Source organism: Aquarana catesbeiana, linkage group LG04 (genome assembly GCF_042186555.1).
Source record: "Aquarana catesbeiana isolate 2022-GZ linkage group LG04, ASM4218655v1, whole genome shotgun sequence".
Lineage (NCBI taxonomy): Eukaryota > Metazoa > Chordata > Amphibia > Anura > Ranidae > Aquarana > Aquarana catesbeiana.
The window spans coordinates 289,270,426-289,285,230 of NC_133327.1; the positions used below are offsets into that span (position 1 = coordinate 289,270,426).

The 14,805-nt window shown below is 40.0% G+C and overlaps 1 protein-coding gene across 1 annotated transcript in view; it reads left to right on the plus strand.

Annotated features, from left to right (window-relative positions):
* The window catches only part of LRRC1 (leucine rich repeat containing 1), a 276,773-nt gene extending 272,778 nt beyond the window's left edge, over window positions 1-3,995 (plus strand). Inside the window, exons 13-14 of the mRNA XM_073626677.1 lie at window positions 827-963; window positions 3,088-3,995. Of these exons, the coding sequence (XP_073482778.1) occupies window positions 827-963; window positions 3,088-3,246 (296 nt within the window). The 3' untranslated portion in view covers window positions 3,247-3,995. The remainder of the gene's footprint in view (window positions 1-826; window positions 964-3,087) is intronic.
* Window positions 3,996-14,805: the final 10,810 nt, after the last annotated feature.

The window sequence follows — 14,805 nt, forward strand, 5'->3', positions numbered from 1 at the left end:
CTGGCCATAACGGGCAACTTTGGAAACATTGGAACTGACAGTATCTTCTTAGAATCCAAACACATTTACCATGCTGTGCAGTGGAAGATGTAAAACTAATACAGTGACATACGGTAGCAACAGACATAGTCCTTTATGCAGAAAAATTGTATAGGTGCAACATTTTGTTTCCACCTTAGTACCTGCTAGGCATCATTCTCACAAGGCGGATCTGCTGCTTCGGAGTCCGCCAGCTCAGCGGGAGATCTCTCCGTTGATCTCCGCTGAGCCAGCGGATGACAGGTCCCTCTCTGCTCACTGAGCAGGGAAGGGCCTGCCGAGCGCCGCTGCTTCCTGTGGAGAGATCGGATGAAAACGGACGACAGCATGTCCGTTTTTCTCACCCGATCTGATCCGCCAGGGACGGATGCAAATGTAGGGGCATCCGTCTGCTTTTAGCATTTCGGACCAGGTCGGATCTCAGCGGACATGTCACCGCTGACATCCGTTGCTCCATAGACTAGCATGGAGCGCCCGTTTAGGTCCACCATCAAAACTGACAGGCGGACCTGAACGGTCCGACAGTGTGAAAGGGGCCTTAAGATGGTCTTAACCAGATATACTGGGTGAACTGGTGGAAGCTTTTTGTTTTTTATTTATTTATATAGTGACACCTTTGAAATGAACTGGTGAAGCTTATATATGTATGCACATCTGTGAATTGGTGACACACTTGAATTCATTTATGAACAGTTTTTAATTATTGGTGAGATTTAGTGAGTGGAATCATTTATATATTGTAGCACCAGCATTCATGAAGTTGACTAATATGTTTTTTATCCCACAGACTATTTACCACGGTGTGGGGCTATTGAAAGTTTAGTGAATGATATGTCTGATGAAACCTGGAATGAACGAGCAATGAATAGAATAAGTGCCATACGATTTTTAGATGATGAGAAAGAAGATGAGGAAGATGAGACGGTGACTTCTTTTTTTATTATTATTATTATTATTACTTTGGGCTTCTCAATAAAATGTATTGTTTTTTTTTTTTGTTTTTTTTTTAAGTGAAAATACTCTCTTGCAATTATGTACAACCCCCTTAGCCTGTTTAATTATCTGGAAGGACTGCAAAATTCAGTAATTGCATTTCATGAATACCCAAAAGTATATGCTGAAAAAATACCCTTTATTATACAAAAATTGGAGAAAAATTAACCAGCATTTTTGTGTAAAATGGGAACTAAAGTTACAGCACACCACTGCAGAGTACCCCTATATTCAAACAGTCACTTCCTAAAGTGTACATTGGATTACATTTTATAGCTCAGACAATCGTCTATATTCAACTATCTAAATCCTATGGCCCATCGATTCAACTGGATGCGGACAACTTTCAGCCCGTCTATACATCTGTCTTTTCAACAGAAGCTGGTCCAATGACTGGCTACTGTGAAATGGGCATGCTGGAAAGGCAGCATTTAATCAGCACTCATAGCGCCAGTGTATCTTCTGGAAGGCAGAGGAGAGCTCCCTGTATCGCACATCATTTGTGTTGATGCGGGGATTTCAATTTTTTTTTTTTTAAATATAATGTAATGTAATATAAAGCCCCTTATTATTTATGGCAAATAGATACAACACCAATAGTAAATGGATCTACTTTTTTATGTCCACAATCACTTTCTCTTAGCAATTTTGATGATTACCTTTACAGAAGCCTGTAGACTGTTTGCAAATACTGTGTTTTTTTTTTTTTTTTACACTCAAGAGACTTTAAAACGTTTTTCTTTGTGTACAATTAAAGAGATTTGGGAAAGCGTTGAGGTTGATTAGATGCTGTCTCTAGTTTGGCGATATTCCTTTTACTTTCCTTGTTGAAAACTCAACAGAGAGTAACAAGAAATCTCACTCATGTTTGACAGTTGTCACTTGAACATATACAATATGTCCCCAGCCTAAAGTAAAACTAGAAAAGAAAGGGTTTAGCTTCCTGAATTATAACTGCAAATACTTAGATTCTACTGATTTTTTTTTTTTTTTTTGGACAGGATATAGCACGTGGTCTTGCTTCCCTTTGCCAAATAATCCTTGGGACAATGTTAGCTGGTTTTACAGTAATGGGAACTGTCCTGGCCACTACTACTGGCCAAATGAGCATTGTGCAGTTTTTCTGTGACCATCTGTTAGTGGTAAGCTTCAGTACATGTCCCAAGGGTAAAAGACTACTGTTGAGGTCTGGGCTTGTTAACTTGTGTCTCCACTGTAGCACCACTTCACTGTGAGATACTGGGCTGAAAATAAACCACTATCCCATAGCAGGGAATGTACATGAAAATGTATTTTCTTTTTCTTTTCAAACAAAACTGTTGACCCTGTTACAATTCCTGCCCTGAGTAAGTCATGGGTCTTGTTGTGATGTGTGGCACCTAACACTGACCCCACCCCCTCTTGCTGCTCTCAATTTTGTTATACTTCATCATGGTCTCCACCATTTTTTCCCTTCAATGTCCAATCACAGGATCTTATACAGGTTAGGTGATTAGGTGATTGAAACAGCAATATATTTTACCTTTTTAAGGCTCTGGCTGGACTATAGGTCAGCAGGGTCAGCTATATGTTTACAAAGATCTGAACATAACTGGTGCCAGATAGGTAGTGTTTTGGTTATTTCCCAAAACTTAACAAGCATTGGCAAGAAGTTCTTGTTTCTGCATTCAGATATTCCAGCAGTTTATGGACAGGATACATGGCCAAATCTTTCTTGTGGATTGGCCTTGCCACAAATCTGGTTCATGGTATATCTGGTAACAGTAGTAACTGACCTGGCCACAACTACAGGCCAAACAAAGCACTGTGCAAGGTTTCATCGACAGTCTGCTAGTGGTATGTTTCGGCATGTGGTCCTATGTGCAAATCTACAGTTATTTAGGCTTTCTGAGCTTGTTAACCAATGTCTCTGCTGCAACATGTATGACAGTTGTTTGCAGTATATGTTGGTATGTAGTTTTTCAAATTGCAGTGTTTCATTCATCTTCTTTGTTACTCTATAGCAAACAAAACTATTACGTGACTTTTTAACATTTTCCCTTTTTTTATTTTCAGGCAACACTGCTGAGACGGGCTACGCCGCACCCTGGGGAATTAAAGTCAATGAAAAAGACTGTGGAGAACTTGCGTACCACTTTGAATGCTGCTAAAGGACTGGACTCTAACAAAAATGAGGTCAATAACTCCATTGACAGATTGACCACGTCTGTGTAGAGCTCCACCTTCATCTTACCTCCTGTGTCTTCCCCGACTGTTGAAATGTCTCCCTGCTTCCAGGATCATTTCTAGCCTCTTGTTTTTACCAGAACATTATTCATAATCCCTTTTTAATACTTCTGTTGAGATGCTACAGCCTGCACAAGAAGTGCCTTATTTCCACCAGATTCTCGCGTCTGCAACCTCCTAAATTACAGTTGATTTTTTATATTTTGCCAATCGTGTTTTTAACGGCTGTCAACAACACTACTTTTATCAATTACTTTCATTTTTATTGATGTGCAAATATACCTTCATTTTTTAACTGTGCAGATATATTAGGACATTTTTTGGACCTAGCGGGATAGTTTTATTTGAAATTAAATTTTTATTTTTTGTTTTTTGGCAGCTTAACAGATGTACATTTTTTACAATTACATTGTATAGTAGGTTGCAAAAATATTTTGATTGTTAATAGTAAATCAAAAGCGGTACATATATTAATTGTAAAATATAATGGAAAGGTTTTTTGTTTTTGTTTTTTAAATCCATAATGTATCATTATGATGTGCCACTGAAGTTGTGCCTTAGAGTGGTGGTGGGTTTTCTAGACCAAATGTTTTTCTCTTTTATATTCTCCCTCTTTTGATACCTATGACATTGAGGGCTTTATTTAAAAATTGGTACACAGGATAATGATGGGCATTAGCCTATTGGAATCATCTTGACTTTACCTGATTAAAGATTTGTACACATAAGTGCCAAAATGTGGTGTTCAGCATATGTTCTTGTAGCAGGCCATGCATTCTCCATTGCAGGAACATGTAGTAATCTGTATAGCTGTGGGAACCTTGCTAAATCATGGTTTTATTCACCAGTGTACTAAAATTAAGAATTTCAGTGTTTGCCCATGACGGCAGTGCAGTCCCAAGTCTCTTCAATATTTCCCTTTAATGATCCCCCCCTAAACAGGGAATAGCCTGTTGCTGCTTTATAATTATAACTCTTGATTGGTTCTGCAACCAGTACATTCATTTAATTACAACAAAGAATCTGCACAACATGTTTAACACATGCATCTGTCTACTTCTAACACAATACAGGACTCTTTCATAATTGTCTGGCCTTGTTTTGGACCAAGGATAACAAGGCACATCTGAGGTCTATAAACATTCATGTTATCTCCCACTTTTTACAGGGGTCTGTTCCTAAAGGAAGCTATCGCTTCAGAGATATCATTACACAACTTGGAGAACATTTGCATCAGTCCTTATCAAAGGAAAAGAAACTGCTAAGTACACTCAATAGTGTCTATATTACTTTTTCAGCTGTATGTGTATCACTACACATTATTCATATTTTAATAGGCACGTCTAAAACTATCATGAACAGGTCCCATTCATGCTGTGTATTGAGTTGAGACAGCCCATCCATATTTCATTAGCAAGCAGTGCACCTAAAAATGGAAATTATTACATTATTTTCTAATCTGGCACACCAAGCACATATGGTTCACATCTGTGCATTGTGGTTCACTACAATGCCAGTGAATTGTGCTGTGATGCATATGTGCTTCTTTGGGTTACCATTCAAAATCTGCAATGCACAGAACTGTGTGTAACACTTTGCCACAATGAATATTTTACTCTGTGTTACCACAATTCCATAGTGTGTTTGAGCCCTCAATGTTGAATCTGGTCAAATAGGTGTAATATGGTCAGTTGGCTTTGCTTAGCAGCTCTGTTGTTTGCAGAGGGGGCTATATTGTGGACCTCAGTCCTGTTTCCTGGTAGTGATTTTGAATAATTAGACTCCTGTTGGATGCATAAAAAACAGTCCTCAAGCATTAATTATGCAATATTTCTAAATCTGCTTTATCCATCAGGCAAAACTTTATTTTATTTACTCTTGGATATCTTTTTGTTTTGTTTGTTTTTTTTTTTACTCTTGGATATCATGATGCAATGTGTAAAGGCAAGGACTACAAGTTATGTTTCAGTACTGGGTCTGCTATCTGCCATTTCTCATGGACTCCAGCATCACACACACTAGACTCGTTGCTTGATTCTATCCTCAATCTTAGTCCTAACTATGTTGTTCACCTTCTGGCATTTATACTATTCATACTCTATTGAAAAGACTGTCTGTTGCACACCTTTTAAGCTTTTTTAATACATTGCCTTTTGATGCTTATGGTAATGAGCCTTTTGAGTTGCAAATAAGTAATACAGTGGTGTGTTAATTTGTATTGCTGTGCTTGTAACTGGAGTTCCTAGATTGGCGTGTTATGTTTATTTTAAATGTCTTATCAAATTTACCAGGTTTAATTTTCAAAACCTATAGCAATTTGTTTAGAGCCTTTAATAGAGGGATTTACTTTATGTAATGTTATAAGGAAAGTTGTCATTAAAGATATTAGGGGAAATGCAGACTCAACTGAACTGTTACTTGTAAGGCAAGTAACATCTTACAGTGCATCCAGAAAGTATTCACAGCGCTTCACTTTTTCCACATTTTGTTATATTACAGCCTTATTCCTAAATGGAATAAATGTGTTATTTTCCTCAAAATTCTACAAATACCCCATAACGACCACATGAAAGAAGTTTGAAATAATTGTAAATTTATTAAAAATAAAAAATGAAAAAAATCACATGTACATAAGTACTCGCAGCCTTTGCTCAATACTTTGTTGAAGCACCTTTGGCACCAATTACAGCCTTGTGTCTTTTTTTGAGTATGATGCTACAAGCTTGGCACTCCTATTGTTGGGCAGTTTCTTCTATTCTTCTTTGCAGATCTCTCAAGTGCCATTACGTTGGATGGGGCTCGTCGGTGCACAGCCATTTTCATATCTCTCCAGAGATGTTCAATCTGGTTCAAGTCTGGGCTCTGGCTGGGCCACTCAAGGACATTCAGAGACTGACTCTGTAGTCCTGTATCCACTCCTTTGTTATCTTGGTTGTGTGTTTAGGGTTGTTATCCTGTTGGAAGATGAACCTTCGCCCCAGTCTTAGGTCCAGGGCGCTCTGGTACAGGTTTTCCTCAAGGATGTCTCTGTACATTGCTGCATTCATCCTTCCCTTGATCCTGACTAGTCTCCCAGTTCCTGCTGCTGATAACATCCCCACAGCATGATGCTGCCACCACCATGCTTCACTATAGAGATTGTATTAGCCAGGTGATTAGCAGTGCCTGGTTTCCTCCAGACATGACGCTTGCCATTCAGGCCAGAGTTCAATCCTTGTTTCATCAGACCAGAGAATTTTGTTTTTCATGGTCTGAAAGTCCTTCAGGTGCCTTTTTGGCAAACTCCAGGCGAGCTGTCATGTGCCTTTTTACTAGGAAATGGCTTCCGTCTGACCACTGTACCATACAGGCCTGATTGGTGGAGTGATGCAAAGATGGTTGTTCTTCTGTAAGGTTCTCCTCTCTCCACAGAGAAACGCTGGAGCTCTGTCAGAGTGACCTTAGGGTTCTTGGTCACCTCCCTGAATAAGGCCCTTCTCCCCCGATCGCTTAGTTTGGCCAGGCGGCCTACTCTAGGAAGAGTCCTGATGGTTCCAAACGTCTTTTATTTACAGATAATGGAGGCCACTGTACTCATTGGGACCTTCAATGCTGCAGAAATTTTTCTGTACCCTTCCCCAGATCTGTGCATCTATACAATCCTGTAACGGAGGTCTACAGACAATTCCATGGACTTCATGGCTTGGTTTGTGCTCGGACATGCACTGTAAACTGTGGGATCTTTATATAGACAGGTGTGTTCATATCCAAATCATGTCCAATCAACTGAATTTACCACAGGTGGACTCCAATTAAGCTTTAGAAACATTGCAAGGATGGATCAGTGGAAACAGGATGCACCTGAGCTTAATTTTGAGCGTAATGGCAAAGGCTGTGAATACTTATTATGTACATGTGATTTTTTTTTTTTTTTTTTTTTTTTTTTTTTAATAAATTTGCGAAGATTTCAAACAAACTTCTTTCATGTTGTCATTATAGGGTGTTTGTAGAATTTTGAGGAAAATAATGAATTTTAATCCATTTCGGAATAAGGCTGTAACATAACAAAATGTGGAAAAAGTGAAGCGCTGTGAATACTTTCCAGATGCACTGTAAATTTCCTGTAATAATATTGTAACTGGGATAAAGAACACTAGCAGGGTTGAAGGTTTTGCTCAGTGCACAGTGTGCAACATGTATACAGTAATGGAGCATCCACTCCAGGATGACTACTGCTGTGACAGATGTGAGCTGGTTGCCATTCTGGTTGTTAGGGTAGCAAATTGCAATATTGATCAGAATACAACCTTGAAAGATGTTTTCCGCTCACTGAGTGGGTAGTTAATGAAGTTGATGTGGAGAGGTAAGTCAGGATATTTAGGTAGGAAGATGGGTAAATGTAGTTAGAGGAGGTGGTAGAAGCCCACAGAAAAGGAAGATCAGTCTTTTGAGCACCCAAACAAATTTGCCAAATTGGATAAAGATGTAGATATGTCAGACTCAGAGGTGGCAGCTCTAGATGTCACTGCTACCCCTAACAGCCAGAAGAGCAGCACATCTAGTAGGCGTGGTGATGGTAATGCAAGTAGGCCCCTAGACAGTTGGTAATTGTGGATTCTTTAATCAGAAGAATCATTGTCAGGTTCGCCTCAACCAAATGGTTTGCTGTCTGCCTGAGGCCAGGGTTCTACATTTGATGTACGTTGTTGAAAAAAATTCTAGGAGGCACTGGGCAATACCTGGTCCATGTTGGAATCAATGACATTACATTAAAGATGGAGGATTCTTAACAATGAATTTAAAGAACCAGGCTCCAAGTTGAAGGGAAGGACCTCCAAGGTTCTATTCTCTGGAATGTTGCCTATGCTCAGCATGGCAAAGGCAAATGGAGCTTATAGAACTGGATGCATGGCTAAATACATGGTGTAAGAGGGAAGGATTTAGGTTTTTAGAGCCCTGGGCTGACACTTCATCGGGGTACAATCTATATGCTAAAGATGGGGGAGAGGTTTAGGGAAGGCTGGAGGAGTATTTAAACTAGAAGGGGGAGAATTAGAATATAATGGGGAAGACAAGTCCGTCAGGGGTCACACACTACTGAAGAGTGGAACCAGGAAAGATGGGGGGGGGGGGCGCTATGGCAGGTGTTAAGGAGTTCCCATGTTATGAACAACTGTTGGCAATTATAGTAGTTTGTTCTACTAAAAAAAAGTATACAAAACAGAATTGCAAAAATGTGACAATGTCTGTTTACCAATGCTGGAAGTCTGCCAAGCAAAATATGATATTTGGTAGCTTTACTGCAAGAAGATAACTATGATGTAATTGCTATTGTTGAATTTTGGTTTTGTTCTTCACATGATTGGGCTATTGATATTCCTGGTTACACTCTTTTGGCGAGACAAGGTAACACAAAATGGTGGCTCTATGTGAGAAGTGATCTCGAAGCGAGTATGAAAAAGGACTTTGTTGATGGAAAACGTGATGGTGCTGAAGCATTGTGGGTCAAGCTGCATATGGGTGTGCATTTTTCAAAGCTAATTATTGAAAAAAATCTTCAAAGTTAGGTCTGAGCGTGTAATAAGATAATTTTGAGTTGGTGGTTGGGGACAAAATGATGCCAAATGTATAAAATACCTTCTTCAGCTCTGTGCATGCAAAGGAAAATGGGGGAGCTCAAGTCCATAATGGGGCTAGTATTGACATATTCCTGCAAATGATCCACAACGGCTCAAAATTGACATAGTCCAGTAGCACCTGGACCATGGATGGCTTACACCCACGGGTCCTCAAATAGTTGTGCTCTGTTGTTTATAAGCCATTGTTTCTAATTTTTAGATATTCTATAATAACTGCAATGGTACTACTGGGTGGCATAATGCCACTGTGGTGCCTATATTTAAAAAGGCATTAAAGCCTTTACCAAGTTACTACAGACTGGTTAGTTTAAAGCCTTTAGTTGAGAAGATACTTGAAAGCTTAAATCCACTTTTGTTGAGAAAAAAAAAACATTCCCCTCTATGTATATTGCAATGATTTTAACAAACTTTGTTGCAGATTCCTACCTTTTGTCATTTTGAAGAAATAGCTGTCTGTCTGTGTCCATGTAGAAAATTAATGTGGATGGGAATAATTTTATAATCATCAATCAGCTGCTGCACTTTCAGGGTTCTAATGAGGAATGTTGTAGGGTCTGCATGCATCCCTTTAGACTTGATTTCCCCTTGTATCTCACCAAAAATAACATTTTTGTTGCAGAGGATGCTCAAAATCTGACCTACAGTATGTCACAAAAGTGAGTACACCCCTCACATTTTTGTAAATATTTTATTATATCTTTTCATGTGACAACACTAAAGAAATTACACTTTGCTACAATGTAAAGTAGTGAGTGTACAGCTTGTATAACTGTGTAAATTTTCTGTCCCCTCAAAATAACTCAACACACAGTCATTAATGTCTAAACCGCTGGCAACAAGTGAGTACACCCCTAAGTGGAAATGTCCCAATTAGCCATTTTCCCTCCCCAGTGTCATGTGACTCTTTGGTGTTACAAGGTCTCAGGTGTGAATGGGGGGGGGCATATGTGTTAAATTTGGTGTTATTTCTCTCACTCTCTCATACTGGTTACTGAAAGTTGAACATGGCACCTCTTGGCAAAGAACTCTCTGAGGATCTGAAAAAAAGAATTATTGCTCTACATAAAGCTGGTCTAGACTAGAAGAAGATTGCCAAGACCCTGAAACTGAGCTGCAGCATGGTAGCCAAGACCATACACCGGTTTAGGACAGGTTCAACTCTGAACAGACCTCGCCATGCTTGACCAAAGAAGTTGAGTGCATGTGCTCAGTGTCATATCCAGAGGTTGTCTTTGGGAAATAGACGTATGAGTGCTGCCAGCATTGCTGCAGAGGTTGAAGGGGTGGGACGTCAGCCTGTCAGTGCTCAGACTATTCGTCACACACTGCATCAAATTGGTCTGCATGGCTGTCGTCCCAGAAGGAAGCCTCTTCTAAAGATGATGCACAAGAAAACCCATAAACAGTTTGCTGAAGACAAGCAGACTAAGGACATGGATTACTGGAAAAATGTCCTGTGGTCTGATGAGACCAAGATAAACTTATATGGTTCAGTTGGTGTCAAGCGTGTGTGGCAGCAACCAAGTGAGGAGTACAAAGACAAGTGTGTCTTGCCTACAGTCAAGCATGGTGCTGGGAGTGTCATGGTCTGGGGCTGCATGAGTGCTGTTGGCACTGGGGAGCTACAGTTCATTGAGGGAACCATGAATGCCAACATGTACTGTGACATACTGAAGCAGAGCATGATCCCCTCCCTTCGGAGACTGGGTCGCAGGACAGTATTCCAACATAACCCCAAACATACCTCCAAGACGACCACTGCCTTGCTAAAAAAGCTGAGGATAAAGGTGATGGACTGACCAAGCATGTCTCCAGACATAAACCCTATTGAGCATCTGTGGGACATCCTCAAATGGAGGGTGAAGGAACGCAAGGTCTCCAACATCCATCAGCTCTGTGATGTCGTCATGGAGGAGTGGAAGAGGACTCCAGTGGCAACCTGTGAAGCTCTGGTGAACTCCATGCCCAAGAGGGTTAAGGCAGTGCTGGAAAATAATGGTGGGCATACAAAATATTGACACTCTGGGCCCAATTTGGACATTTCCACTTAGGGGTGGAATGTTTAGACATTAATGTCTGTCTGTTGAGTTATTTTGAGGGGACAGCAAATTTACACTGTTATACAAGTTGTACACTCACTACTTTACATTGTAGCAAAATGTAATTTCCTTAGTGTTGTCACATAAGATGTAATAAAATATTTACAAAAATGTGAGGGGTGTACTCACTTTTGTGAGATACTGTATATCTTAAGGCAGGAGCTAAGGGGACATTCTGAACACCAATTTGTGTACAGAATGGCTCAAAGTTGCCATAAGGATAGGAAAGGTTTGATATCCAATAACAATGTTTTTCTTTTTTTTTTGCAATTTTTTCCACAAAAGTGGAGATATCCTATAATAAAAGACAGAAAGTTTTATAATATTTTAAATAATAGTCAGCATGGCTTCAGAAAAGACCAACATTGTCCAACAACGCATTTTGCTAAAGTGTAAGATAAAGTCTACAGGCTTAGAAAATGAAATTTTTAAATGGATAAATGGATAATGCTAAAAGACCGTATTCAGAGAGTAGTAATTTAAAGCGTAACCCCACTTTTGTTGAGAGAAAAAAAAACATTCCCCTCTGGGTGATCTATGTACATTGCAAGGATTGTAACAACCTTTTGTTTCTGATTCCTACCTTTTGTTACTCTAAAGAAATCACTGTTTGTTCCTCTGTGCGAAGTGGGTCTAATGGGAGTGGTTTCATAATTCTCAATCAGCTGTGGCACCTGCAGGGCACTAATGAAGTAAGCTGCTGCGCCTGCATCCATTTAGATAGGTTCCTATTGGAGTGTACCACCAAAAATGACATTTTTCTTGCAGGGGATGCCTGAAATCTGACTTGTATCTTAGACAGAGTTTTGGGAAAATTGGTGAGCTGATCACACAAGCAGGAAATTATGTTTCTGGAGGGTGGTCAGTACACATCCGGTCTACAGAACAAATCCAGGTAGCCCATATTGCATTTTCTGACAATTACAGCGACTGCAGATTGAAAAGGAAAAGTCATTTTTAATATACAATTACAATATGACGTGTCGCAATTGTATATGCTATATTTTTCTTTATTTTCTATTTTTTTTTTTTCCCCATGAAAGTGGAGTTATCCTTATGATTAATACCCTAATAATAAGATTATTAGTCATGCACAAGAAGGTTCAGTGTTGGGTCCCTTTTAACATATTTATAAAATATATACCATATTTATCGGCGTATAACACGCACTTTTTTCCCCTTAAAATCAGGGTAAAATCGTGGGTACATGTTATACGCCGATCCCCCGCCGATCTCCGCTGATTGTGAGCGGAGCGATTGCGCCGAGATACACCTAGCCGAGTGTACTCGGCTCTGCTCACAGTCCCGCGGGACTGGGCGTGACTGTGGGAAGAGCCGAGTACACTCGGCTATGTGTATCATGGCTCTGCCCAGTCCCTGCGCTCGCTCTGCTCCGCCGATTCCCTCCACGGCGCCATATTTAAATTTGTGCAAGGCTGCACTGGGACATGGCTGTAATGGACACTGGGGAAGGCTGCACTAACAAGGCTGCACTGACATGGTGGCAAGGCTGCAGTGGACACTAGGGAAGGCTGCACTGACATGGCTGCAAGGCTGGACTGACAAGGCTGCACTGAGGTTTCAATGACACTGACAAGGCTGCAGATGAACACTGATGAGGCTGCATTGATGGGCATTTCAATGTAAGTTTTTTTTTTCCCTTAAACTTCCCTCCTTAAAGTTTTTTCCTTAAAATTCCCTCCTAAACTTGGGGTGCGTGTTATACGGTGACGTGTGTTATACGCCGATAAATACGGTATATAGTCTCTGGGATTAAGGCTTCATGTACACTGCTGCTAGTAAACAGATGTTTAGGAGCAGTTGGGCATTTTTTTCAGCTGCCCCTGAACTCTGCTCTGTTATCTTATCAGTATATGTACACAGGGTCGTTTATAGTAGTTTCTAGGCAGTTGAGTTTGAACCCAGTTTTTGCATTCCAAAAAAAGCTTCTAGATGGATGTTCAGAGGCATTTGAAACGCCAAATGCCTGTAACAGCTTGTAAACTCTACTAAACGCGGTAATTTGTTTAGCAGCATTTCTTTTACAGATGTTTTTGTTTTTTTCACAAATGCTTCTAGACGCAAACGTTGCATGTAAACGCATGTTTTTAGATGCCAGTTTCTAGCTGTCAAGTTACATCATTCAGGAGAGGTTGAACAACGTCCCGTGTACATGAAGCCTAAAAGTAACATTTCATTGTTTACATATGTAGCCAAGCTATGCAGTGATATAATGTCCTTACAGGATATCTCCAACGTACAAGCTGACTTCAATGCATTCTTTATTTGGGCAACTATTTGTCAAACAAGGTTTAATGATGATAATTGTAAAATTATGTACTGGGGGTGGTCTAAAAACATGCATCATACATTCTAAGAGGAGAACAGCTGGGGAAGTCGATCGAGAAGAATGTGGGTGTTCTGGTAGTTCATAAACTTCATAGCATGTAATGCCTAACTGCAGTTTCTGGAGCTAGCAAAATACTTTCTTGTATTAAGAGGTAAAGACCCCAGAGTCTGATTTTTTTTTTTTTTTTTTTTTTCCCCCCCCCCCCCCCCTATACAAATCATTAGTAAGACTTCATCTTGAATACTTGAATATGCAGTTCAGTTTTGAACACCTGTTTACAAGAAGGATATCGGAGAACTGGAGAAAGTGAAGACAAGGGCATCCAAACTGATAAGAGGCAGGGAGGAGCTCAGCTATGAGGAAAGATCAGAGGAACTAAATGCATTCTCTCTTGAGAAAAGGAGATTAAGAGGGGGTATGATCAACATGTATAAATACTTAAGTGGTCCATACAATGAACTTGGGGTTGTGATACACTTTCAGGTCATTACAGAGAACAAGAGGGCACGCTTTATGTCTGGAGGGAAGGTAATTTAACATCCACATATGGAAAGGCTTCTTCACAGTCTTCATACTGTGAACTAGACTCACTAAAGAATTTTTTCTGGCCAACTCAGTAGATTGTTTTAAAATATAGGTGGATGCATTCCAAGATGCACAAAATGTAACTAGATGCTTAACACTTAGGTAATGTCAGGATTAGTTGATCCAGGGGATCAGGAAGGAATATTTTCCTCTATCGGAGCAAATTGGATCTTGCTTTATTGGCATTTTTTTTGCCTTCCTCAGCGATCAACTGTGGGTATAGAATTTTGTATATGGAGGTTTTCTATTGGTTGAACTAGATGGACTTCAACCTTAGTTACATAGTTAGTAAGGCTGAATAAAGACACCAGTCCATCCAGTTCAACCTGAGTGAGCACCTACAATTCTCCCTATCCCCGCACATTGCATCCCATCAAGATGCCACTATTATTTTTTATATATATATATATATATATATATATATATATATATATATATTTATATTTAAGGTACCCATGTAGCGCCATCAATCTATGCAGCTCTCCACCCACACCAACACCAGTCCCCACCCTCAAGGGGTCTGCAATCCAAGGTCCCCAACTCACACCCATACACCAGGGCCAATTTTTTTTTTTGACAGAAGCCAATAAACCTAACAGCATGTCTTTGGAGTGTGGGAGGAAACCGGAGTACCTGGAGTAAACCCATGCAGGCACAAGATGTTCTTTTATTAAAAGATTCTGTAGGAAAGAAGCTTCTAAAGGCTGTCTTTACACCAGCAGGCAGAGCTCTGCAACCAGCTGTTGCTGCGATTTATGTTAAACTGCAGCTTATTGGACTAGGGCAGTGATGGCTAACCTTGACACCCCAGATGTTTTGGAACTACATTTCCCATGATGCGCATGCATTCTGCAGTGTAGTTGAGCATCATGGGAAATGTAGTTCAGAAACATCT